The 25,137-nt window shown below is 44.0% G+C and overlaps 1 protein-coding gene across 1 annotated transcript in view; it reads right to left on the reverse strand.

Annotated features, from left to right (window-relative positions):
• The window catches only part of NXPH1 (neurexophilin 1), a 301,946-nt gene extending 277,493 nt beyond the window's left edge, over positions 1-24,453 (reverse strand). The window contains exons 1-2 of the mRNA XM_040472557.1: positions 22,496-24,453; positions 21,452-21,615 (exon numbers count right to left, since the gene is read on the reverse strand). Of these exons, the coding sequence (XP_040328491.1) occupies positions 21,452-21,505 (54 nt within the window). The 5' untranslated portion in view covers positions 21,506-21,615; positions 22,496-24,453. The remainder of the gene's footprint in view (positions 1-21,451; positions 21,616-22,495) is intronic.
• Between the last annotated feature and the right edge of the window lie 684 nt (positions 24,454-25,137).

Raw genomic sequence — 25,137 nt, forward strand, 5'->3', positions numbered from 1 at the left:
GAGGACAATATTTTTATGATGATAGTTTCTAAATAGAGAATAACTGCAAATACTAAATATTTTTCTTTCCCTTTCTTTTTTCCTTTCTCTCCTCCTAATCCTATAGGGGGAAAAAAGTATCTTTGAAAAGAAATCTGATTATTTCTTTTAGTCCAGTTTAGTTTCCAGGTTGGAGTGAGGTTCCTGACATGTGATATTAACTCTTAAGTCTTTCCTTGCTCCTCAACATTGATCTTGCCAATGTTTTGGTTTGTTTGTTTGTTTTTGTGCTTTGTGTGTGGGGGTTTTCTTGGATATGGCACCAAAAGCACAAGCAACAAAAGCAAAAATCCACTCATGGAACCACATTCAATTAAAAAGCTTCTGCACAGCAAAAGAAACAATCAACAAAATGAAAATGCAACCTATGGAATGGGAATAAAAGTTTGCAAATCATAAATATGATAAGAAGTTAATATTTAAAATATGTAAGCATCTCCTGCAACTCAATAGCAAAAAAAAAAAAAGTCTGATTTAAAAATAGGCAGAAGACTTGCATAGACATTTTCCTAAAGAAGACATACAAATGGTCAACAAGTACATGAAAAGGTGCTCAAAATAGCTAATCATAAGGGAAATGCAAATCAAAATCACAGTGAGATATATCACCTCACACCTGTTAAGATGGCTATTATCAAAAAGAATGGAAAGATCCCAAGTGTCCATCGATGGATGAATGGATAAAAGAGATGTGGTATATACATACAATGGAGTATTACTCAGCAATCAAAAAAAGAATGAAATCTTGCCATTTGAAACTACATGGATGGAACTGGAGGGTATTATGCTAAGTGAAATTAGTCAGTCAGAGAAAGACAAAAATCATATGACTTCACTCATATGAGGACTTTAAGAGAAAAAACAGATGAACGTAAGGGAAGGGAAACAAAAATAATATAAAAACAGGGAGGGGGACAAAGCAGAAGGGACTCATAAATATGGAGACAAACTGAGGGTTGCTGGAGGGGTTGTGGGAGGGGGGATGGGCTAAATGGGTAAGGGGCATTAAGGAATCTACTCCTGAAATCATTGCTTCACTCTATGCTAACTAATTTGGATGTAAATTTTAAAAAATAAAAAATAAAATTAAAAAAAGAAAGAAAGAAAATGATGCTGGTGAGTTTGTGGAAAAGAGGGAAATACTGGTACACCATTGGTGGGAATATAAATTAGTACAGTCTCTATAGAAAATAGTATGGAGGTTCTTCAAAAAATTAAAAATAGAATTCTCACATGATCCAGCAATCCCAGTCATGGGTATATATCCGAAGGAGACAAAATCACTATCTCAAAGAGATATACATCTGCACTCTCATGTTCACTGAAGCATTATTAACAATAGCCAGGACATGGAAACAACATAAGTATTATTTAGCCATAATAAAAAAGAAGAAAATCCTGCCATTTGTGACAACATAGATGGATATTGAGGGCCATATGCTAAGTGAAATTAGTCAGACAGAGAAACACAAGTACTGTATGATCTCGCTGATATTTGGAATAAAAAACATCGAACTTACAGAAACAGAGAATAGAATGATGGTTGCCAGGGGCTGAAGGGTGGAGGAAATGTGGGTATGTTGGTCAAAGGGTACCAACTTGCAGTTATAAGATGAATAAGTTCTGAGGATCTAAAGCACAGCATGGGAACTATACATACAGCACGGTGACTATAGCTAACAATGCTGTGTTATACGCTTGAAATTTACTATGAGAGCAGAGCTTTAATGTTCTCACCACAACAAAAATGACAAATTGGTAATTATGTGAGGTGAGAAATACATTAACGAACCTTATTATGGTAAACACTTCCCAATATATATGTGTATCAAATAGTCACTTGTGCACTTTAAACTTACACAATGTTGTCTATCAATTATACCTCAATAAAGCTGAGAAAAAGCTATGAGAGGGGATTGGCTTCAACGAATATTAAATAGCTAGACAGTCATCCTAATGAACATAGTGTTTCTGATGCATACAGACCAATGGAATAGAAACAGATGTAAGGGTATTTAGTATATGATAAAAGCATCATCTGAAATCACTGAAGCAAACATGAGACATTAAATAAATGATGCTAGGATGTCTGGTTACCGATTGAAAACATAAAATTAAACTAATACTTTACACCATATACAAGACATAAATTCCAAATGGATCAGCGTTCTAAATGTAAAAAAAAAAAAAAATAAAACCACACGTGTACAAGAAAATGTGGATGAATTCCTATATTAATGAGGTATAAGCTAAAGTTCTCTATGACTCAAAATCAACAGAAAATAAAAAGGTCAATAAATATGACTACATTAAAGAATATTTTTAGTTAAAAAGGGAGGAAATTCTAACATATGCTACAACATGGATAAAGCTTAAGGACATTATGTTAAGAGAAATAAGTCAGTCACAAAAGAGCAAATATTGTATAATCCATTTATACGAGGTACTTAGAATAGTTAACTGGTAGAGACGAAAAGTAGAATCATGGCTGTTGGGGTGGAGGGTAAAGGAAATGGGGAAGTTGCCATTTAATGGGTACAGAGTCCCAGTTTTACAAGATGAAAACAGTTCTGGAAATTGGTTGCACAACAATGTCAATGTACTTACTACTGAACTGTACACTTAAAAATGATTAAGAGTCAGTTGAGCATCTGACTCTTGGTTTTGGGTCGTGTCATGATCTCACAGTTCGTGAATTCAAGCCCCACGTTGGACTCTGCATTGACAGTGTGGAGCCTACTTGGGATTCTCTCTTTCCCTCTCTGTCTCTGCCTCTACCCTGCTCACTCTCTCCCTCTGTCTCTCTCTTTCTCAAAATAAATAAGCTTTTTAAAAAATGATTAAGGTGGTAAATTTTATGTGCTGCATATTTTACCATAATTAAAAGTAGAAACTAATTTTTAAAAATTAATTTTAAACTCTGACCTTGCCAGAGACCTGTGCAAATTAGATTTCTAGGGAAAAAAATCCCTCATGAGATTTGTCCCAGAAAAGCAAAGTAGGAAGCACACTCATCTCCTGAGCTATCAAAAGGAGCAATCCACATTGATACTTCCTACCAAGGGGGATCCAATTAATTTTTGCCAGTGCATTTGCAAAACAGAGGCGAATCTGTGAGGTGGTTCTAGCATTAATCCCCATAGCCACCTCACTCCACTCCCCTTCCCCCCACCAACCTTTTTAATGCTTTACCAGGTACCAACTTCTACAATCCCAAGAAATTTGGAAAAACCAAGACAGGTCTACAGAATGCCTACTGTAAAAACAGATCAAGCATTTAAACAGAGGCATAGAAAATACTTTCTTCTCCCCTTTTCCCATCACACATCACACATGGCTTCGCATAGGTGCCTATCTATTTGCTTAAACTACCTACCATTAATAACTCCTCAGTAAAGGTATGAAATAAAAACCTATTAAATCAACAGCACATGTTCACATATCCTAGTCTCAAGGCCTTGCAGAGCCCTAAAAAAGGGAAGCTATAAAAGACGGTAGAGGGTCAACAGTGTCAACGAAGTTCCAGCCCATAAAGAACCATGATATTAAAGAAGAAAACTATTAGAAAACTATTAGATTCCCTGAATGAACAAAAAGTGGGATAGGAAGAATATCCAATAGGAACTGTTGTTTGAAGTTTCATCAGTGATAGTAACATATTCAGAGAAAGAATGGATCAAAAGGACTGAATGGGTTTGTTAGCATAGAAAACAGGGATTCAGAGAAGCAAGCAAGATCATGCATGCTCACCACTCTCAAAGACAGGAAAGCACAAGACAGAAAGAGAATCTTCACTCTACTTTGGATCCTGCCATGTCCTCTTATGAAATAACCTCAAAGCTTTCTAGATATATAGAGAGAAACGGATGCATCGATATATGGATCTACATCAAGTTTTGATTACTAATTGGGCTCTCCAGAGCTGCTATATGTGCTTTAGGTATTCTCACAGGAAAAGGGCATTATCAAAATAATGTTCTGGTTACAGTGAGTCTATTTCCAACTGTTAACTCTGAAAGCACTGGCAAAGTTTAGTTTCTGGGCCTTGGACTAAAGCAGTTTCACCAAGCTGATGCCAGCCTGCAGGACCTCAGCTAATCATTTTTCTACCAGCTTTTCTCAGGACTGTTTAATGCACAATATTTAATTAAAAATTTTTCCAGATTTTTAAATAAAAGAGTATGGGGTGGAGCAGCACATCATGGTAATGGAGCCTAGCTACCCAAGTTTTCATGAAGAACCTGAATACTTCATGAGAAAGAGAACAAATGCTATTCTTGCCTGTTCAACAATCTTGCATAATCTTAAGACTTTTATAAAGACTTATAACCAACCTTTCTCAGTCAGCCATTTGAACACTGAGTTGCATGTAAGATGACCATATAATTTATCATCTATACCAAGATACTTTTGAAAGTAAAAGAAAATTTTGTTTATATCAACAACAAGCATAAAATAGGACTGTCTCAAGCAAACAGAAGTATATTATCATCTTAGTCTTATGGCCTTGATCACTGAATATTCATTAAATACCTACTTAGAAAAAGGACTAATTCTCTTCACAATTAAAAACACAAGTAGAAGCTTTTGAAACAGAGTGATCTCGGGGCGCCTGGGTGGCGCAGTCGGTTAAGCATCCGACTTCAGCCAGGTCACGATCTCGCGGTCCGGGAGTTCGAGCCCCGCGTCAGGCTCTGGGCTGATGGCTCAGAGCCTGGAGCCTGTTTCCGATTCTGTGTCTCCCTCTCTCTCTGCCCCTCCCCCATTCATGCTCTGTCTCTCTCTGTCCCAAAAATAAATAAATGTTGAAAAAAAAAAAAACTTTAAAAAAAAGAAACAGAGTGATCTCAATTCATTACTCAATAAACAAAATAATTTCCCAAACACAGAAAAACTGAGGATGACATTGGTCTGTTCATCTTCCCCAAAAAAAAATTGTTCAGCTCAGGGTTAGTAAGAAAAAGAAACTCCTACTGCTGCTGATGAAGCCATCTGTGCTTCAGAGACGGCTGACAGGTGCCTCCAGAAGAAGCAATCAAAAGTCATTAACGATCAAAATCATGACAATTAAATACAAGGATCTATTAGGGTCTTATTATCCAAATTTCAATGAAAAGAATTCCAACACCCTCTCCCCCCAAAAGAAGAGCAGTTACTTTAGTTTTTCAATTCATCCGTTGTCTTCTGCTTTTCAGATTATAACTGGAATAGCTTGAGCCCTCAAAATTTTTTAAGAGTACACTCTTCTCTCTCAGCCAGACCACTTTCATACTAAGGAAATGTATTCTGAGAAGATGTGGCATTTTTAAAAGTTCAAAGTTGAAAGCATACATTCTATAAATAAACCTACAATGAGGTGCTAAAAGGTTTATTTCTGATTTCTTATTTCACAAACTAGGAACTAGGCATAAAAATATTGGGTCATAAAATGCTTAAAAAGTAGATTACTAGAAACTAATAGAACACATTATTATCTATTGAGCCAATGATGGGTCAAATGGCATTTTGAATTCTTGCAGAGAATATGAATATGACCTTCATGTATACCATTTACAGAAAGCAATTTTATTTACATTTTTAAATCCACATAAAGGTGAAAGATGATACTGCTGCAAAATGGAACATTTAATTTTTTGCCCCAAGGCATAACTAAGCTCTCCCAAGGTCAAACGTAGCACAAGCCTGAAATGAAACCAGATTCTCCCCCCACCATCCAATGCCACTTTGGGCAGGAGTATGTTGGGTCTACTTTTATTCTTCAGAAATAGAAAAATTCCTAATTCTAACACAAGTAAGTATATAGAATATTTGGTGGGCATTTTTCTATTTTATTTTTTAAATCATATATCTAGACTATGATAAGAATGCCTAAGCTAAAATAGTTGAATGTTTGGGACTATTTTGACAATAAGGTATTACACTAAACAGATATTTTAAAGTTTCTTAGTTTGTATCATCACGCAAAGACTTTACTTTTAAAAGAATACGAATTTGCATCTCTGTCTTATATCCGGTAAGCTGTCGGAACACAGGACTCATGAGAATGCCACAGGAGAAACTAGAGTTTTTGCCTCTTACATGTGGTTATCCCGTTACAAATAAACTCTGTTCTTCTCTCCCCACCTCCTTCTGTCCAGACATGGCAAGTAATTCAAAATACAGGTATATGATTTGCTAGGAAAGATACAGATATTATGGATCATTTTAAACTCCATCACAGATGACTGTGAGGGTTGTGCTTTATGCCCTGGTCTCACTTATTACCTTACCCTGAGGCCCAGGGATCATTTTTTATATCAGTCAGGTCAATAGATGTAGACTTCCTAAAGAGATTGTGTCCCACATGCCATCAGCATAAGCTTGAGTCACAGCCGTTAATATCAAACCTGCATTTGTTACCCTTGTATCCCCCATTTGTCGGGAAGCCTCTCCAGAATAACTACATCTAATGATGAAAACAACATTACAGTAACACCACAGCAATTTTATGCGCACTCCAGCTACCCAAATAAGGTCTACCCAGAGCAGTGGAAAAGAAGAACTCTGCGTTAAAGTGGAAAGCAACAGTTACTTCTTTCAAAAACTTTTTAAAATGAGGCTCATTCTCCTCCCCCTCCATTACAGGCACCCATGCATGCATACATGCACACACGCACACACACACACACACACACACACACACACACACAATATGGTGTAGGAATTAAAAGCACTGACTCAAGAATTATATTGCCTAGGATCGATTATTGCCACCTTGCACTAGATACATTCTCAATGCCTTAATTTCCTCATCTATAAAATGGTGTATTATTAATGATATGACTACAATGGGCTTAGTAATATATTAACACTAATCATATGAACAATACTGATACTAATAGTACCTATAATCTCATAGGACTGAGAAAAATAAAATGAAAATGAAAAAGAAAAATCCATGCTAAAGTTGCTAAAGTCCTGGCACAGTGCTTGGCTCTGGGTATAAACAGGAATGTAGAACACTTTATCCTCTGCAGTCATCCCATACCTTTCCCAATTCTCATGTCAAATCCAAGACACAAAAAAGTTCTATGTAGGAACCTCTTCTTGGGTAATCAGGGCAATGCCTTGGAAGGAGGTATATGGTGGCAGACAGGAGATATTTTGAGCCATATAGGAGAGGGGTGCTGTGGCTTTCACCTATTAAATTATTTCATCTAGTACTGCTGGGAGCTTAGGGTGCTACCACATCTAGGAAGTCAGCTACAATGAACTTTAGTGGAGAAAAGTAGCCCATACCATGGCCAAAGGACCTTGGACTTCAAAACCCAGGAGGCTAGATGTTTTGATTACTTTGTATGCAAATTTTAACAGAATTTCAACTGTTAGCAGTAATTAAAAGCAAAAATTGCTCGCAAATATCAATATTTTATTTTTTTAATGTTTATTTTTTGAGACAGAGACAGCATGAGTGGGGGAGGAGCAGAGAGAGAGGGAGACACAGAATCTGAAGCAGGCTCTAGACTCTGAGCTGTCAGCAGAGCTCCATGCGGGGCCCGAACCCACAGACTGTGAGATCATGACCTGAGCTGAAGTCAGATGCTTAACTGACTGAGCCACACTGGCACCACACAAATATCAATATTTTAAATCAGATCTTAAGAAATGTTCACACTGTTTGCCACCTAAATTAAAACATCACAAAAATTCTCACTCAACTAGGCAATCTGTTCAGTAGGCCTGTCAATTACTTGTGTCTTCATTTCAATAAACACTTGATTGGTTGCTGTGGAAATGGCCATTTTCTTCTGGCTTTACACAATGGTTACTATTCCCATTAAATTCATATGGCTCTCTGGGCAACACTGGGCAACTGTACAGCAATAAACCACTGGGAAAGAAAAGATGGTCCTAGGATAGAGTCAGCCTTTGCATTTACCCAGATAAGGGCTGTGTTGGGAGCAGGGGAACCTGGTCCAGAAACCTTCCTGTCTAAAAAGTATCAACACTTTTTTCTTTACTAGTTTACCACTTTTATGTGCCAGGCACCTGTCAAAGCTCTTTATAGCGCATTACCTCAGTTAATCCTCAATAATAAAAGTATGGTTTAAGAAGTATTGTTAGCCCCATTTTACAGATATGGAAACTGGGTTCTGAGAGGTTAAAAAGTTTGCCCAAGGTCATCAAAAAGAATGAAATCTTCCCATTTGCAACTATGTGGATGGAACTAGAGGGTATTATGCTAAGTGAAATTAGTCAGTCAGAGAAAGATAAACATCATATGACTTCACTCATACGAGGACCTTAAGACACAGAACAGATGCACACAAGGGAAGGGAAGCCAAAATCATATACAAACAGGGAGGGGGACAAAACATAAGAGACTTAAATATGGAGAACAAACTGAGGGTTGCTGGAGGGGTTGTGGGAGGGGGGATGGGCTAAATGGGTAAGGGGCATTAAGGAATCTACTCCTGAAATCATTGTTGCACTGTATGCCAACTAACTTGGATATAAATTTGAAAAATTAAAAAACAAGTTTGCCCAAGGTCACAGAACTAAGAAATCACACTGCTATTCTCTTTCAGCTTCTTTCTCTTAACAAGTCTTTTTTAGTGCTACTTCCCTTAAGGGAAGCGATTGATCTGAGAGAGGGAGAGATCCTGAAATGACTGAAAAACGGCCTGTTTTCTCCCTCCCGTGGCCAGGTCCACATTGGAGCCAACAAGTCATCCACTTTCTCATCATAACTCTTTTTTTAAGCATTTTTTTAAATGTTTATTTTTGAGAGAGAGAGGAACAGAGTGTGAGTCAGGGAGGGGCAGAGAGAGAGGGAGACACAGAATCTGAGTCAGGCTCCAGGCTTCTGAGCTGGCAGCACAGAGCCTGACGCAGGGCCAGAACCCGCCACCCATGCGATCATGACCTGAACCTGGCCGCTGAACTGACTGAGTCACCCAGGTGCCCCTCATCATAACTCTTCTATTTCTACCATGAATTCAGTGTTGACACTTGCACAGGGGCCATGACATTACCCATTTAGTAGAAATAATAGTAGAAGTAGTCTTGGTAGGATATCAGCCATCTTTCCACATGTGCATTTGCCTTTAAAGCCTCTTGTTTTCTTCACCAGTTGATCAAAGAACAGAAGCAGACTGTAGGGGGCTGGAGGGGGTGTGTGGGTATACATCAATCTGAGAGAGGTGCATATATATCTAGCCACACATTAATTATAGCCATTCTAATTGTAAAGGACTTCAGTCAAGAATGCAAGGCAGGATTAAACATCTCGGGCCAAACCATTCACTTATCACGTTTCCACTCTCCAGCACATTTCAGAGAGCAAAGCTGCAGATCCAAAAGCAGTAGTTCAGCAAACCTGTGCTAATGCCAGATCTGCATTAGTTTGATAATGGCTAGAGATTATGACTGACTCTTTGGTGCAGCTGTTCACAACCCTGTCTTATTAAACCAAAAGAAATAAGGTTGAAAATCTAACATGAGGCACTCATCATTCAATTATGTATTTCTTGTGAAAGAGGCAAAAACTCTGCCATGTTCTGCAAAATCTCCACATCAATAGCAATTAAGTTTCACATCAAGACTAGAGAAATACTACACTGACTATGCATGAATAACTTCCTTTCATATGCAGTGGTTTGCATCTTTCTCTGCATTTAATTCTGGAAAACAATAAATGACGGTGCCTTGGTACAAGAAACTATATACAAATAACTGAAAAAGATACGTGAGTAAAGGTATTTTATATTTTCAATTTTAGAGATCATATAGTCAGCCCTATTATCAACACCACAGCTGCCCCAACAACAAATTACAACTTATCATTTTACAAAGAGATTTAGAATCAAACCTGGGATTAATTATAGTATTTTCACTGAAAACTTCTCAAACAGAAAGCGTAACAGAAGTCATGTTATCCAGTCCATGTTTTTAAGAGTTTTCTATCAAGCATTGAACAGCATCAGGAATGAATACAGCCAGTTGGTAACTTAGGGCATTGTTTCTTATTTAAAGGAGATGTTAACACAATAATTAAGGGCCCATTTTTACAAAAAGGACAAAAGGGACCAAAAAAAAGAGTCTAACTATTTTAGGTAGTCTTTGAATGAAATAGGGGGGAAAAGAATGTTTTGAAAATGGTTTTTGGCCATTATAATTTTCAATCCAATCAGACAAAATAAGAAAAAAAAAAAACCCCTTCATTCTCTAAATGAAAATACACAGTTAAAAAAAGAAAGAAAAGAGAAGAAAGAAATTCATAGTGGGGCTAATGAGATCCATAAACCAAGTGACAGAATAAAGAAAACCATAGTTTTTAACGTGTGTTTAAAGGGAAGAAAAGAATGAAAACCACCAATTTTTCTAAATTTTGCCCACATTTATGGAAAGTAGCTGAAGAGATTTAATAGTGTCATTATATTCAGAAAGTCTCATTTATAAGGAGTTTGAGGCTAAATTAAAACCTATACTTATTTTCTTCTTCAAAAATTCACATTTAATATTCACAGTCCACAATTCCAATAAGTATATTGTTGATCATTTTAAACAAAATAATAAAAACAATATTGGAAGGTTTTTTTTTTAATTTTCTTTATAGTAACCCATGGATCTCCTTGTAATCTGGTAAATCAAACAAATGAATCTTTCCTAAAATTTTGATTGTGTACTTCGATGTTGCCTCAGAGTCTTAACAATCAGTTTCAAAACTGGTCAAGTACATAAAAGAAGGGGCAGGTTTATGATTAGCACATCAGTTCACAAAGAAGGACAATAAATTTCCATTATATTGTCAAACTCACTCAAAACAATCAAATATTTCACTGAACCATTTACAACTATTGATTGCACACAAAACCTGACTTTATATTCTTCCTATTTTAAGTAGAAGTGATATTTTACAAGGGCTTCACAAGTAAGAGATTGTGAATGTAAAGCAGTCCATTAATTTTATATAAGCTGTTTTATATACCTGTGGGCCTCTAATAACATTCAGCTACAAGGTTACAAGGAGAAGAATCATTTTCTAAAGTTCAGTTGGAGAGGTTGGCGTATATATACATAACTAAAATTCTAGCTGCCAGCAGTTTCTTTACCAAAATTGCTTTCATTCTGTAGCTGAAAATACTGACATAAACAGGACAGTAGTATAGTGTCAGTTACCAGATTCCTATCAAGGAAATGTTACTGTCAAACTCAAGTTGAAATTTCAAGGCCAGCAACTTAGAAAACAAAAGGATTCCCCACTGTAATTTCCCATGGAATCCTTCAAAAAGGAAATGTACAGAATTGTATATCTAATCTTCCTCTATATGCACGTGTGTATGTGCGTGTGTGTGTGTGTGTGTGTGTGCGCGCGTACGTGCATTTAACTTGTAAATGAAAAAGACTCTTCTAAATCAGGAAATTTTCTCCAAGCCTTTCTATCATAATTTTTTCTGGTAATAATCTATTTTACAGAAGGAAATCTGTGCCTCCTTCCTTTTAGACTGTGACTTTTGGTTTTATTAAAATTCCTCCCGATTTGCAGTGTGATATCTTTGTGTTGGCTCTGGAAGGCCACGTTACTTACTCTATGTATAAATGTGTGCACTGTGGTGGGTTAGGTACAGGGAGAGGCAGAAAAAATGCAGGGCTTTGCAGATGTTTCTTTCTGCTCAGCTTCCTGCATCATAATGCAACTTTGCCATGCTAAGCCCAGTGTACATTTTCATTGAGCGGCTAGCCGGGCCTTTTGTTCCACTAAGTTAGCACAAGCTAATAAATGTCTTTTCACTTTATTGGGACCTCTCTTTAAAAAGACATGACTGTGAGGTCTGGTCTTACAGAGATAGTCTTTCAGACTTGAGAAAAGTAAATTAAAAAGACATTCCTGCTAATATCAAAGCAGGCTTATTACTTCAATATAAGCACTTCCTTAATTTTCCTTCCTCAGCATGCTACATAAATATAAATAAAAAGGCTCTCCACTGGATGCATGTTACATATATCTCACAGAGTTTAATTATAAAGCCTCTAAAAATGAAGATGGTGGGAGGAAATGATGTCAGTAGATCATACAGTTCTGGTATTGAGTTAGCTGGCTGTCTCTGACAGCACAGAACAAAGACACTCAGGTAATCCCAATATACCATGAAAGGCTGGGCTTGGAGAAAAAGAAAATCCAAGGGGTAAAGAGTATGATTTCTACTTTAGTGCTTGGAACTTCACAATTTTCAACTTTGTTTTCATTAACGTTATTACAGATATTATTATAATTATGATAATTTTAATGCAATTAAGGAGGAGGAGTTAGGTTTTCTAAATACCACACCCTCTCTTCTCTGCTAGACTGATCAGATATAAAGAAGGGGTGAGGCAGATGAAGGCCAAGCCCTCAAAAATACACACATACACACAACACCCCTGGATTGATCCGTAAAAGCAACATTGCAGGAAACAATGAAGACACCCGAACAAGGAATACAACTTTCATCCCAGTGGCTGCCCACCAGGGGTGGCAGGCAACTTCTAAGAGTAAGAAAGACTTCCCAGGAGTGCGGGATGCTCAAACAGGGAAAAACAGGAAAACGCTGTGCAATTCACTAGGCAGGACCCTGAACACTGCAGTGACTTCAGTGGGGTTAAGGTAGGTTAGAAACCGCAGCCAGCTGGCCCCGAAGGCAAACCGCTAGCTTCGCGCTGGGAAGAGGAAGGCTATCTCAGCCAGGCCTTCAAGAATACCCTGGAGACGTTGCGCCTGAACCTTTACTTCCATTCCTATTCAATTCCCGGTCTCTCTTCACCTCCAGATTGGCTCTCTTCTCGCAGGTTTGCCTTTCCCCAAGCCGGTTTCTCACACAGGTTGATGGAGCACTGCCTGCCAGACCTCTGCTCCTTTAATACTGTGGGGACTTGCAGAATCGGGTATCCTGAAAGGATTGACTCTTCCAATAAGGCGAGAGAAACGGACAGAACTTCCCAGCCAACCTTCGCCTTTGACACAGAGAACCCCTAGCGCCAACTCTGGGTACTCCCCGGCTGATTTCTGGACCAAATCAAGCGTGTGACCACCGCCAAAGAGGAACTGCGCACACTTTAAGTGACCGCAGTGACGGCTCTAGAGGGCTCAGAAAGGCCCAGGAAGGATGTGCAACAGCAGCCAGAGAAGGGGAGCGGAGGAAGGAAAAGGGGAGGAGGGACAGTCGTGGTGTAGGAGGGTTTGGGGGTTTGTTCGGGGGGGGGGGGGGGTTAGGGGCTTTTTATTTGTTTTGTTAAGTAAATAAGGAGAAATTTCCCCCCACCCCATCCCTGTTCTAATGATGATAGATTCCACGCTGCATCAGGCCCCACGCTGGGGAGCCTAACCACACGGAAAATAATGAGGCTGCATCCCCATTCGTCTGCATTAAAGGCGAGCCGGGCACTTTCGATAGGAAATATATCGATTCCTTTGCCCGGGCCTTGGTTTGTCCTGCTCCCCGTGAATAATTGCTGCTCCTTTAGAAATTCATAATAATTAGGACTTCCCACCCTGCGCCCGCGCCGCTTTTTAAAGGCGCCTGATCCTGGAGGGCGTCTCGGTGGCTCCAGCCGTGTTCCCTGCAGGTGGGAGAGAGAGCATGAATCACCCCCCACACACACACACACATACACACACACACGTGGTTTTACTCTGAAGAGAAAGTTGATTCCCCCTCCAAACCTCAGTTTCCTTGTGTGTCAAATGGGGCTTTTACGCTGTTAAAGATACAACTTTACATCACTTGATTCATGCCTGTTTGGGAGGAGGGGGAGATTTAACGAACTATGTGAGGGAATGCGGACAGGGGAGGAGAAAGTGGGAGACACAAGGATTCACCACCCCTCAGCCTAAACTCTGTGGCAATCACGTGACGCCGCAACCACCGATGTTGTGGGGGGAAGGGGTGCAAACGAGCCGATCTGACCACAGGAAACACCGGGACCTAGCTATCCGAGCTCATTGCTCCCGAACGCCTGGGAGGGGGAGGCAGGTCGTTAAAGTCGCGACTGGGCGGTAGAGAAGTGACTGCGGAAAGCGCCAACTCTACTTCTAGAGGGGCCGAGCCCGAGCGGCCGCGGGGGAGGAGGGCTCAGCCGCGGACACCAGGCGGGGCGGAGCCTGTGGCTCTGTCCGTGGTTCTGAACTACCGCTCTGCAGGCCGGGCTGGCACAGCCGCAGGCCACCGAACCATTCAATCTCGTACCCGCGACCTCCCTCCGGAGAACTGCTGCAGTCCTGCCTGCTGCCCCAGAAGCGCCGAAGCTCGGCGGCGTCGACAAAAAGTTCCCCTGAAGCAACGCTTTGGTGGGAAGGCTTGGATTCCAGACGCGAGAAGGCTGCACCTGTGTTTTCTCCAACCAGCTGGGATTGCTCGAGGTCACCTGAGGCTAAAAGCAGACAATAGAGCGTGCGTAGCTGTGGCGGCGGCGACTCCCGCCCGGAAACTTCGCGGGGCCCGAACACTCTGCGGCTTTGGTGAGAGGGCTGTGTTTTCCGACTCTAGGGTATGAAGCCTACGTCGAAGAAAGTTTCTGGCCCCCAAACTGCAGAAGACGACTTGATATGGCCTTTAAAATCAATGGATGGGGAGGGGTTCTGAGACCTAGGGCGGGATGTGTCAGGAGGGCCCCCCTTCCCTCCAGTGGGGAGAGGGAGTCCAACCTCCCTTGGCGGCCTTCGCCGCCACTGCCTCGGATCCTTCCCGTCAGGATCCATTAGGCTTACGAGGGTGATGGGCGAGGCCTGGCCGGAGTCAGATTCAGCAGAGACGCGCAGAGCCCCCACGAGCCAGTTTCTAAGGAAACCCTCAGTATTTCTCAGCAGTAATTTGTCTTATTGTAGGAGAAAGAAGCAGTACAAGAAAAGCCTCTCGGTTCTCCATTCTCATGCAGATGAGGTGATGCGCTCCGGCTGCGGCCTGTGTATCCCCCTCCCCATCGTATTTCCGGCTAGAACAAGTAAAATACCCTCATTAATTTAAAGGAAGTTGGAGCGTCAGAAGGCGTTTCGCTACTTGCGGCGGCCGGAGAGGCAAGTAGTGCACTCTCGCTGCTCCTGGGACCCCACTGCGCACACTATCCCAAACCCCCGCTCTCCACCTTGCTTTCCACCGTCCCGAGCACCCGACTAAACGCCAAAGGAACTTTCTGTAACGAAGGGCACCTGAAAAAAGATTTCTCTCCCTCCCACCCTCACCTCACCCCCGGCAGCCCTCGCCTCCGTAGTAAACAAAATATGCCAGAAAAAGCTGTTTACAGACGGGGTAATTAGGTTTTCAGCCAGCAGCAGAAACGCGGCGCGCTCATTAGAAGTTTAAACAAACAGCCAGCAACCCTCGAGGGCAGACTGCAAAGTTGGAAAATGCGCAAACGTGCTCCTAGGCGCGCGGAGGGGCACGAAGAAGCCGCCAATATATATCATCTCAATAAAAAGCCGCTCTTGGAAAGCTTGCATAGTAATTGAGATGGGCGCTCTTTTCTGATCTGGGTTGGCATTTCCTCATCTCGAGCTGACAGAGCCAACTCAGGAAATTGCGGGTAATATTCATCTGGGGAGCACTTTCATTAAACGTAATTCATTCGACTTTCACAATAAATTGAGTGACATCCTTACAGCGGAACCTTTTTATCCTTGATTAAGTGCTTGCCAAGCTTTGGTTTCCCACTTTATTGTCACATTCCTTCAAGCAGAGTCGTCAACATGCCAATCGACAGCAGAAAAAATGTGCGCGTCTTGTTTACCAAGCTCCGGGAGGGGTTAGTGCTGACATAGAGAAAAAGAGCTGGTCGGGAGCTTGAGTAGCGGATAAATCAAGACCGCAACTTCCTGCAAACACGCGTCGGGACCTGAGGAATGGTGGCGAGTAGACAGGAGGTGGGGGGGGGGGGAGGCGAGAGATTATACCCAATTTACCACCCCGCTGCTCCTGTACGCAGCCGACCCCGACCGCCCCTCGCCTGTCTGACTAGTCCGCCTCCCTCTATTAATTAAAATACTTAAAGAATGTTAAGGTCTTAGAATGAGATCTGAAGATCCTACAGGACTTGGTTGTTTTAAGGGAACTTTACAGAATCGAATCAAAGCTAGGCATCTTATTTAAAAACAAACAAACAACTCTGAAAGAATCCACACTCCCTAACTTGCCACTGGAAAGCAAGCAAACTTTCAGAGCCTCTATCGGCTTTCTTTCTGGGCGCAAGGGTGCAACAAGAGTGTTATTTCTCATTCCCAAGATTCCCTTTTGACTCTTTGAACAAACGCCGCCAGAGCCAAACTCATTCTAGGCTCTTCAGACCCCGGAATTCCAAGAGAAGCTGAGGACCGCCTCGATAATTCAGGACTGGGAGAGATCAGGAAGGCGTCCCTTTGCCAATCGGTGGTCCCTTCTCCCTCACCCCCTATAAAATCAAAGAAGACCAAGACAGAAAATTGCTTATTTGAAAAAGCAATATCCAAATGCTTTCATCACTCAAATGTCCTTTTGAAAATATTGTCCATGGTGGTTATTACCTGGACAATGCTGTCAATTTCTGTAGTCTGCAGAAAATTTTCCCTCATATAAAAAAGTAGGACATTGGGCACCTGTCTCAAAAAAAATCAACCAATTTCCCTGCCACCAGATACATTTTTCACCCAGACAACACTTTCATTAAGGAGGAAATAGCAGTCAACAATTCAAAGCCAAACAGAAATCAACTTCACACAAAGAGGAGCCACGAACTTAATGGCTTTCCGGGAAAACAGCTGAGAAAGTTGGAGTAATTCTGGTTCTCCCCTTCTGATACTGAAGGCAGTTTCCCCCAGAAGCTATTACTAGAAGGCCCCACACCACAATAATCCCCCTGAAGTGTGGCAGAAGGACAACCCACCCAAGCGCTTCCTACCACCCAGGGAGCTTTCTTGGTCAATGGATAGTTGAACATTTCAGGAAAATACCTGGGATAGTAACAACTTTTCCTCCCACAGAGCTCTAGAATATGTCTTGGGACTGATGAGTTCTCATGTTAGGCTGCTGGGGTATACTCTTCTTCAAAAATCTAGGTTTAATCCTGTATCAGGAAGGCTGACCCAGGATAGAAAACTCTGGAAATGCAGCAGGGGCGGGGAACTTTTAGTACTGTCTCCAAGAACTGGGCTTAATACAAAACACTGAATAACTGTTAGGTAGTTAATGCACTTTTCTTTTTAGGAATAAACCCAAATTGTAAAATTTTCAGTGGGCAGTGGCTTAATTTTCCAAGGATGTAAAGTGCTCATACCTAATCCAAAGGACAGAGATTGGTGGTCTCTCTCCTGCTGTTTTTCCTCAGCTTCCTCAGTTCTTAACAGCCATCTTCACACTGCTTGAAGTTCACCCAAACGGTCTGGCTTCTAATAGTGTGGAGGTAGTATTCCATGGATTTATTAATCATTCTTTAGTCTCTGTTAAAAATTGGTGTGGAACTCATATTTTAAGGACACTCTAATTTTGAGGGAATAACTGACTCAAAATCTTTTTTAAGGACAATGTTTGGAAAGAATTTTTCAATTCATGCCCATATTGGTTAAAAAAGCAACCAGATTATTAGCGATTTTAATTCCTATCAGAACTAGTGGGGCCCAAATTGGAGAGTGAAGAGCCTCTTCTCATGAGAACAGAACTGTGGATGTGTGACTGACCACAATAACATCATTCAATCCCTTGTCACCTTCCCTGGACTCAATTTCTGAATAACATTTTTGTTGACATGCCCAGGGATTGCTCATTAGACTCAGTTCTCAACTCTGAAAATTGCCATAGGTGAGCCCCCAACAAGACACCTGTGCTTTCTACAGGGAGGTGCTCTCCCTGAGTGCCCTGGCCTATCCTTCAGTTTGATCCACTGAGAATGACCCAATTTAGGACTTCCTTTCTTCAAGACAAGAAACCACATTTTCCTAGTTTATCCAGTGTGTGCTTCAATTCAGTTAAAATGCTATCGTCCTGTTACCCATTCTATCATACTGAAAACATCTGGGAATCAGTCCAGAACTGACAGGAGAATAAAGATTGCAGGATTTTTTTTTTTTTTTTACACAAGTATTGTTATGCCATAGGTTCCTCTCCTGCTGAATTGAGACTTTTAAATAAATCTACAATACACAAAATTCAATGGACAGAAAATTTCCTTGCCTTTATTTTTTTTAATGGTTTCCAATTCCCCTGCTTTTATGGCTGGAGTTAGCCCTGTGGTGATTTTTTAATATGCCAGCTAATATGCTTCAGAAGGTTACTTTGTAGACACATTTCTAATTAACTTCCCTTTGCAGTACTAAATTCGCTTCCAGTTTGAAATAGGACAGACTCATCTCACAACAAACACAAAAACACTCAAAATCCTCAACCTAGAACAGGCATTCAAAGAACTCTGGGCCAAGAAACATACTCTGAGAACATTCACCCAAATACAGGCAGGAGACTGTGGCTTAAGAATAGAGCATTGAATGCTCTCTACAGAGAACTGGTTTTCATTAAAAAAAAAAAAAAATCCACAATTTGGGAATATTTAAGGTATTTGTCAATAAGCAGAAGCACAAATATTTTTGTGTAAGAAATACCTAAACAAATCTTGTTCCCTGGACATAATGTAGCGATCACTCCTTGGAAAACATAACTGGGATTCCAGGGGCTGAAAAGGGAAAGGAAGGTGCACTGTGCTATCAGCTAGAAGGCAACGCATAAACAGAGCACCCTGTCACTTACCTTGTGGTGTGAGCTCATAAAGACATAAAATTACTCATTAAACTCCTTCTTGGCTATGTCAACTCAAGGAGAAAAAAAAAATAAAATAATGGTTTTGCCACCCCTGCCTTCTTGGAGTGTAACTTCAAGCAGCTCCTGATAAACTGCATGCATCTATTGTAGTTTCTGGCAAAGACCTGGGATGTTCTAAGGTACAACTACAAATAAATGATAAATTCAGTTACAGTATGAGGTGTTTTAAAACAGATGGAGAAAGAAGCTTTGACCATTTCTTGGTCCCACTGCCCTAGAGCTTTAATCAAGGCTCTCCACTTCCTTAACTGCCTAGAACCAACCTGTCCTGACTGTCCAATTCACCCTTTTAAGCTTATTTCCATGGTAAAAATCAGCTCTCTGCTCCTCCAGGAAAACATCTTGGAATTCTGTGGGCAAATAACCAGAGGATTACAATCCCTGGAAATACTACTTTGGGTCACAGCCACCAGCCTTTTGTTTTTGTGGTTTCTAATCCCCGACACACAAAACAACTTTAGATCCGAAAGAAAAGGATGGACTTCTAAATCACCTTCTCTATTTTATTGTTCACATTTTGTATTGTTTTGAGTGAGATTGGAAAAATTGTCTCCTTTCTCAGTATTGCCAAAAGGCATTCAGGTAATGAAGTCTGTAACTAAACGGTAATTGAATCAGCATAATTTGCACACTGAATGGTTTTCAAATGCTCCCAGTTTACAATTAAAGGAGAATTAATGCGCTTGTTGTTGAGAACGCAGCGCATTAGAATAAATCCAGCACTGTTGTTGTAATGAGTGGAAAACGGTTTAACTGCCAACAAACACATTTAAAATTTAACACAACGTATTGATTTCACTTCTGCTTTTGATAGATTATTTCACAGACTATCGAAATACTTGCTCCAAGCAATAAACTGCACCACGGTCGGGAGCCTTTGCCGTGTGTGTGAGCACAGTCCAAGGACAATAAGAACAGTCCTGAGGTTCAGGTCATGCGTAAAGGTATGCAGAGGAAAGGGGCAGAAGGTTTTCCATGGTCAAAGGAATCGTTAATATCCCTCCTCTGTAGCTTTCATTTTGCCGTCCCTCCCTTCTTTCAATAAACAATTTCTCTATTTTCTCTGGTCAAACTTTCTGCCCTCGGTCTCTGGGCTCTCAATGTCAGTGGGTTGACTGGACACAGGTGGGGGCAAGAATGATTGAAGATGGTAAATGGGAAGGACAATTTTTGCATTCTGTCTGCGTTCCAGTCTAGGAAAGCACAGACTTCGGTGACAGAGTCAGAAAGGCTGTTCTTTTGGATTGGCTGCCCTGGCTTTCACCTGTTTACCCCAAGGTGTCCTGTGGGCGAGGACACTGACGCGCAGCGCCCTCTGGCGTCCACGGCTGTGATAGGCGATAAAGATGCAAAGACAGGCAACACTGAGGGTTCTTGGATTGAAGCTGAAACCCGTGGAAAGCACACGCCCCACATACATATTCACACACGCGTATACATACACACTCATTAACATACACAGAGTTCACACAACTAGCAGCCCCTCAATCACATGCACCGGGGCAACAGCTGGGAAATGTTCTCAGGTTAGCAACACTTTTGCTCCCAAGCTTGTGGGTTCTGAAACCCTTGGGACTGAGGGACCGCACCGACCCCCCCATCCCCCGCCCCATCCCGTTTATCCAGCCCCGTCGGAGAGCTCAGGCCGCCCCAGCGCTCCTCGCCCCTAGTCAGAACTCACTAAGCCCTCTGTGTGCTCTTGTGAAATAAGCTATGGGGAGTCGGTGCACAGAGCACAACTTTACCAGCAGGGTGCGAGTGTCCCTGGCCCTCCCTGTAGCCAGATAGGAGAAACTGCTCCCTCCGTCTTGGCTCCACGCGGTGCCCACCTCTACCAATTCACCTCCACCCCAGTTCCAACTGTGTGCAAAATCCGGACCCCTGAAACTCCATTCCAGAAAGACACGGCAGCGGCTGGCTCTGTTTAGTATTCCCTTCCTGACCACAAGGTCCGCCATTCCCTAGTAAGGGGATCGGCGCTGGAACTGGGGTTCAGTTATTTGGTGGAAAGGAGAGCTAGGGAGGAGAGCCACTACTTGTTTTGCTAGGGCACCCCTGACTTAACTCTTTCTGATCTGATCGCTTGTGGTGCTCCTATCTGATTAACTTGTCCTGTGTGAACCCTACGAGTCGAACAAAGTTACCTGTACTTCTTTACGTGCCATATCTCCAAACTGGGGGACTAGGTGGGTGGATTCACTTTCAAAGTCACAGACCTGGGCAGATTCGTGCTCCGCACTCTCTACCTCCATTTCCTTTCGTTTAAACTCTGTGGATGAACTAATGAGAGTTCCATGTCTTACACCCTTTCTCTCTGTCCTGTCTCCCCATAAAGCATCCCGTCCCACTATCTCCTCTGTTTCTGGGGGTCTAGGGCACCCTATACAATGTTCGGAATTACGCGCAGGAGAGAGAGGACCGGAGCAAGAAATGAGGGTGGGAACCCTGGAAAATCCCGCAGGGATCCAGACACCAGCTTGCCAAAGTTGTTCCAACACGGTCGCTAGGAACGCTGCTCTCGCTGAACTGGCAGTCTCACCCTCCTCCCGCGCGCCCCTGGGTGTCTGGCCTCGCGACCACGGTGGGATTGCGGGGGCGCCGGATCCGCAGCGACTTACCAAGTAGACGGTGGGCTGCAGGAGGAGAAGCACGTACCAGCACGCAGCCTGCATCCTCCCGCGTCTCAAACTTCCTCGGCGGTGCTTTCGCTGAGTCTTTGTTCCTTCAAAAACATAGATCCACCTGACATCCACTTTACAGAGCAAGGAGCGCTCTCAGCAGCCTAGATACAAATGAAATTAGACATCCCATGACCACGCGGGCAAGGTTAGGCTTGGCAACCAAGCGGGGAAAGGGGGTCGTGGAAGGGAGGGGTGGACCAAACACCCGAAGTGGGTAGGGGCAGGAAAAATTGAAAAGCAAGTAAATCCAGCGCCTGAAAGCAGCGAGCGCGCGGTCCGCAGGCAGGCGGGCAGGAGGGTAGGAGGATGAAGGGCTCCTTGCGCCCTGCGCTCCTCGGGTGCGTGTTCCCCGGCGGTGAAGACAGGAGGTGGCGGGGCTCACAGAGCCGCGTGCAAGCTGGTTCGGAGCCCAAACGTCTTTGGCAGCGAGACCTGCCCTAGTGTTTGATGGCCAGGCGGCTCGGACTTAAAGGCGGCGGCTGGTTCTTCGCCAGCCCTGGCAGGGCTCACACACGTACACACCAGCAGAGAGATGGAGAGAGAAAGAGAGAGAGAAAGCGAGCTAGAGAGACTGGGGCGGGCCGGGGGGGGGGGGGGCGGGTGGCACGGGAAGAGGAAGGGGTAGGTAGAGCTGACCAGGATTAGGTGCTGGGTATCTTCACCCGTTCGGTGGAGTGGGGGTGGGGAAAAGGAATGCAATTTGCATACAGTAAAGCCGGGCTCAGTTTACCCATTCGAGCCCCCTGCACAAAGAGAGATACACGCGCATACAAGCACATCTTTGCCACTACTTTTTTATTTCGAGCCAAGGGACACAGTCCATCGCTAACTTCTAGAGTGGGAGCCTGCCCCGGTCTGTGAGGTCACCCGCCAGGCGCACTCTGTCCCCCAACCAGTGGCCTGCCCGCCGCCCCTCTCTGTTGTCCCACCATCCCGCCCCAAAATACCCTCTCCGGGACTGTGGAGGCGAAGTGTACGTACCGCACAGGACTGGGGGCGAATTCGGCGAGCAGGGACCGCTCTGGGCAGGCTCCATGGAGGAGCTACTCGGGCCTGGGGTCTCCGGCGCCCCGGACATGCCCTCCCTGGCGCTTCATCTCCATGCTCAGGCGCGGACCGGTCCCGCTGCCTCGTTCAGCCTCGGCGGAGTCCGCGTCTCAGTGCCCGGGTGGCGCTCAGGCTTGGTTCCGTGGGAGCCTAGGCTCGGCACAGTTTGATTCACGGTGCAGGAAACTTAAGAGGCAAGAGAGGGAGGGGGAAGCAGAGGAGAAAAGAGAGGAAGAGAGAAAGGGAGGGAGTGAGAGAGGGAGGGAGAAGCGAATGTGCCGGACAGACTGGGACTGCCAGCGCAGGCTCTGGGACGCGCAGCCCCGGGGCTCCTTGCCTTCCCAAGCTGCCAAAGGATGGTGGCAATGACTTAAGGGGAGGAGACTGGACTTGAACTCGAGAGAGGAACACTGGCCTTTCGGAAGAAAAGAGCCACACGGCGGGCGCAAACGGTCCGAGTTTCTGAGGGAGGGGTGAGGTGGCAAGACCTGAAGGCTCCCGGCGCACCGAGTAGCTGCACGTCTACCGCGACACTGGGAAGCCAAGGAACCACTCCAGAGCCGAGTCGCAGGCCCAGTGCACGGTCCTGCCCGGCCACTGGGGGACGCTCTGGAGCGCGCTGGGGTTCGGGGCGCCGACGAAGCCGTTCTTTCTCCGTAGGTCCGCAGCTCGCGGCGCCTACCTTCCCGACACTGGCAATTACATTGGCGAGTGGGTCAACGATTCCTCAGAGACTAATTAACACCCCGAGTAAATAGATCCCGCTCCCAGGCTCTCGGAGGGCCGGACTCGCAGGGAGAAGTGGCTCCTACGGTGTCTCTGGTGGCCCCAGCGCCCAGTCCCCGGGGGGCGTGAGGAGAACTGCGACAGCCAGAGGAGTAACCGGGAGCGTGGTGGGGCGGTGCGTAGGGCAGGAACGGGAGCAGGCGGGTGCAGGTCCCCCCAGCCCGCCTCGGGCGCCGACGCGGGGCACCACCGACCTGTGGCTGCGGGGCGCGATGCGGGGGCGCTGCGGACCGCCAGCCATTCAGCGCGCGACAGCTGAGAGGACTGGGCGACCTTGCGCGTTCGACTCCTCGCCGAGGGCTGGGCGAGTGAGAGGAAGAGTGGGGTGGAGGGGGGACTCCGGTGGATGCCTTGAGCCTTCGCCACCTCCCTCGTTCCTGACACCTCCTACCAACCAGCGTCTCCCACTCTCGGCCTCTTCTCTCTGACTTTCGCTGTCTTTCTCCCTTTCTCCCTTGCTGTCTCTCTTTTCGGTATCGTCTTTTTATCTCCTTTCTCTTTCTTGTGCTCTGTGCCTGTCCTTCGGCCGCATCTTTCTACCTTTCTGTCTCTTTCAGGATTTCTGACTCTCTCCATGTCTGTATTTCTCTGTCTTTACCTCACCCCGCCATTTCCTCTCAAACCTTGCCCTTTTCTTCTTCCCTTCACTCTCTCCAGTGCGCAACCCTCAGGCCAGCGTCGCCCATACCCGGGGTGAAATCCCAGGGCCAGGCCGCCAGCACCTCCTCACGGTGCCCAGACTCAGTCCACAAGTGTGAGCAAGGCAAAAAGCACTCTTCTTCCCCCCACTTCCCTGGTTACCTCTCCCAGCCCTGCTTCACCAGAGCTTGACCTGGAATGATGCCCTCTGCACAGTGAAGGCTCCATAATCAACCATCTGTAAGAGTTGGGCTGAAATTTATCTCAGGACCTCTAGTTGATGGCATCAAAATAGAATCGTGATTGTTTAATGAGTCTTGGGGAGTCCTTTCCTCCAGGGTGGCTATTGGACACCTCATGTTCCACCCTTTCCAGCTGGTTGGGGGCCAAGACACAATAGGTCCTGGAGGACTACAGGTTGAGTTCCCCTGGAGAAGCTGCTAACCAACCCCCAACCAACCCCTAACACTGCCAATCAGCAGAACCACCCTTTTCTGCAGCAAAGGCAGAAAGAGCCCCATTGAGACCTTCCTCTGGAATCAGACCTCCAATTTAGATCCCCACTGGAGGACATACTGCCAGGCACTTTGAGGCCTACACTTTCCTTTCCAGCTAAAAATAGCTATTTAAAGAGCAAACTCTTCTAATCTCAAAAGTTGTACTCTGCAGCCGTGACCTCTTGGAATTCATTGGGGCATATGCAGAGTAAGGCAGTGAAGCACATTTTCTAAGTGGGACTCCAAAAATGCACTTTGGAAAAAATGCACATTTATATATAGCATAGTTGCAATCTTATCTTGGCTGTCTTCATTTACCTGGTTTTTCATGTTCTTAAAAAGTTTAAAGAAGAAAAATAAACTTTAGGGCACCCATATCTGAGGCTGAAGCTTTGTCTGTCTCCACCCTCCAGGATTCAAGAGGCCACCCTAAAATTCATCCCCACTTGTACGTAAGTTCCCAAGCTGGACGTGGGACTGGAGTGCATGTTGTCTGCCTCTCCCTCGATGCCCGGTACAGTGCTATCAGAGTTGAACTTGGAATATGACCTTTGGGAAAAGCAATAAAGAATCAGGCCAGCTTTGGGATATACCTAGTTCTTTTTCAAACCTTACTTCAAAAACATTCGGCCTCTAGTGCCATTTAGCCTTCAA

Source organism: Herpailurus yagouaroundi, unplaced genomic scaffold, assembly GCF_014898765.1.
Source record: "Herpailurus yagouaroundi ecotype Mexico unplaced genomic scaffold, PumYag 100, whole genome shotgun sequence".
Lineage (NCBI taxonomy): Eukaryota > Metazoa > Chordata > Mammalia > Carnivora > Felidae > Herpailurus > Herpailurus yagouaroundi.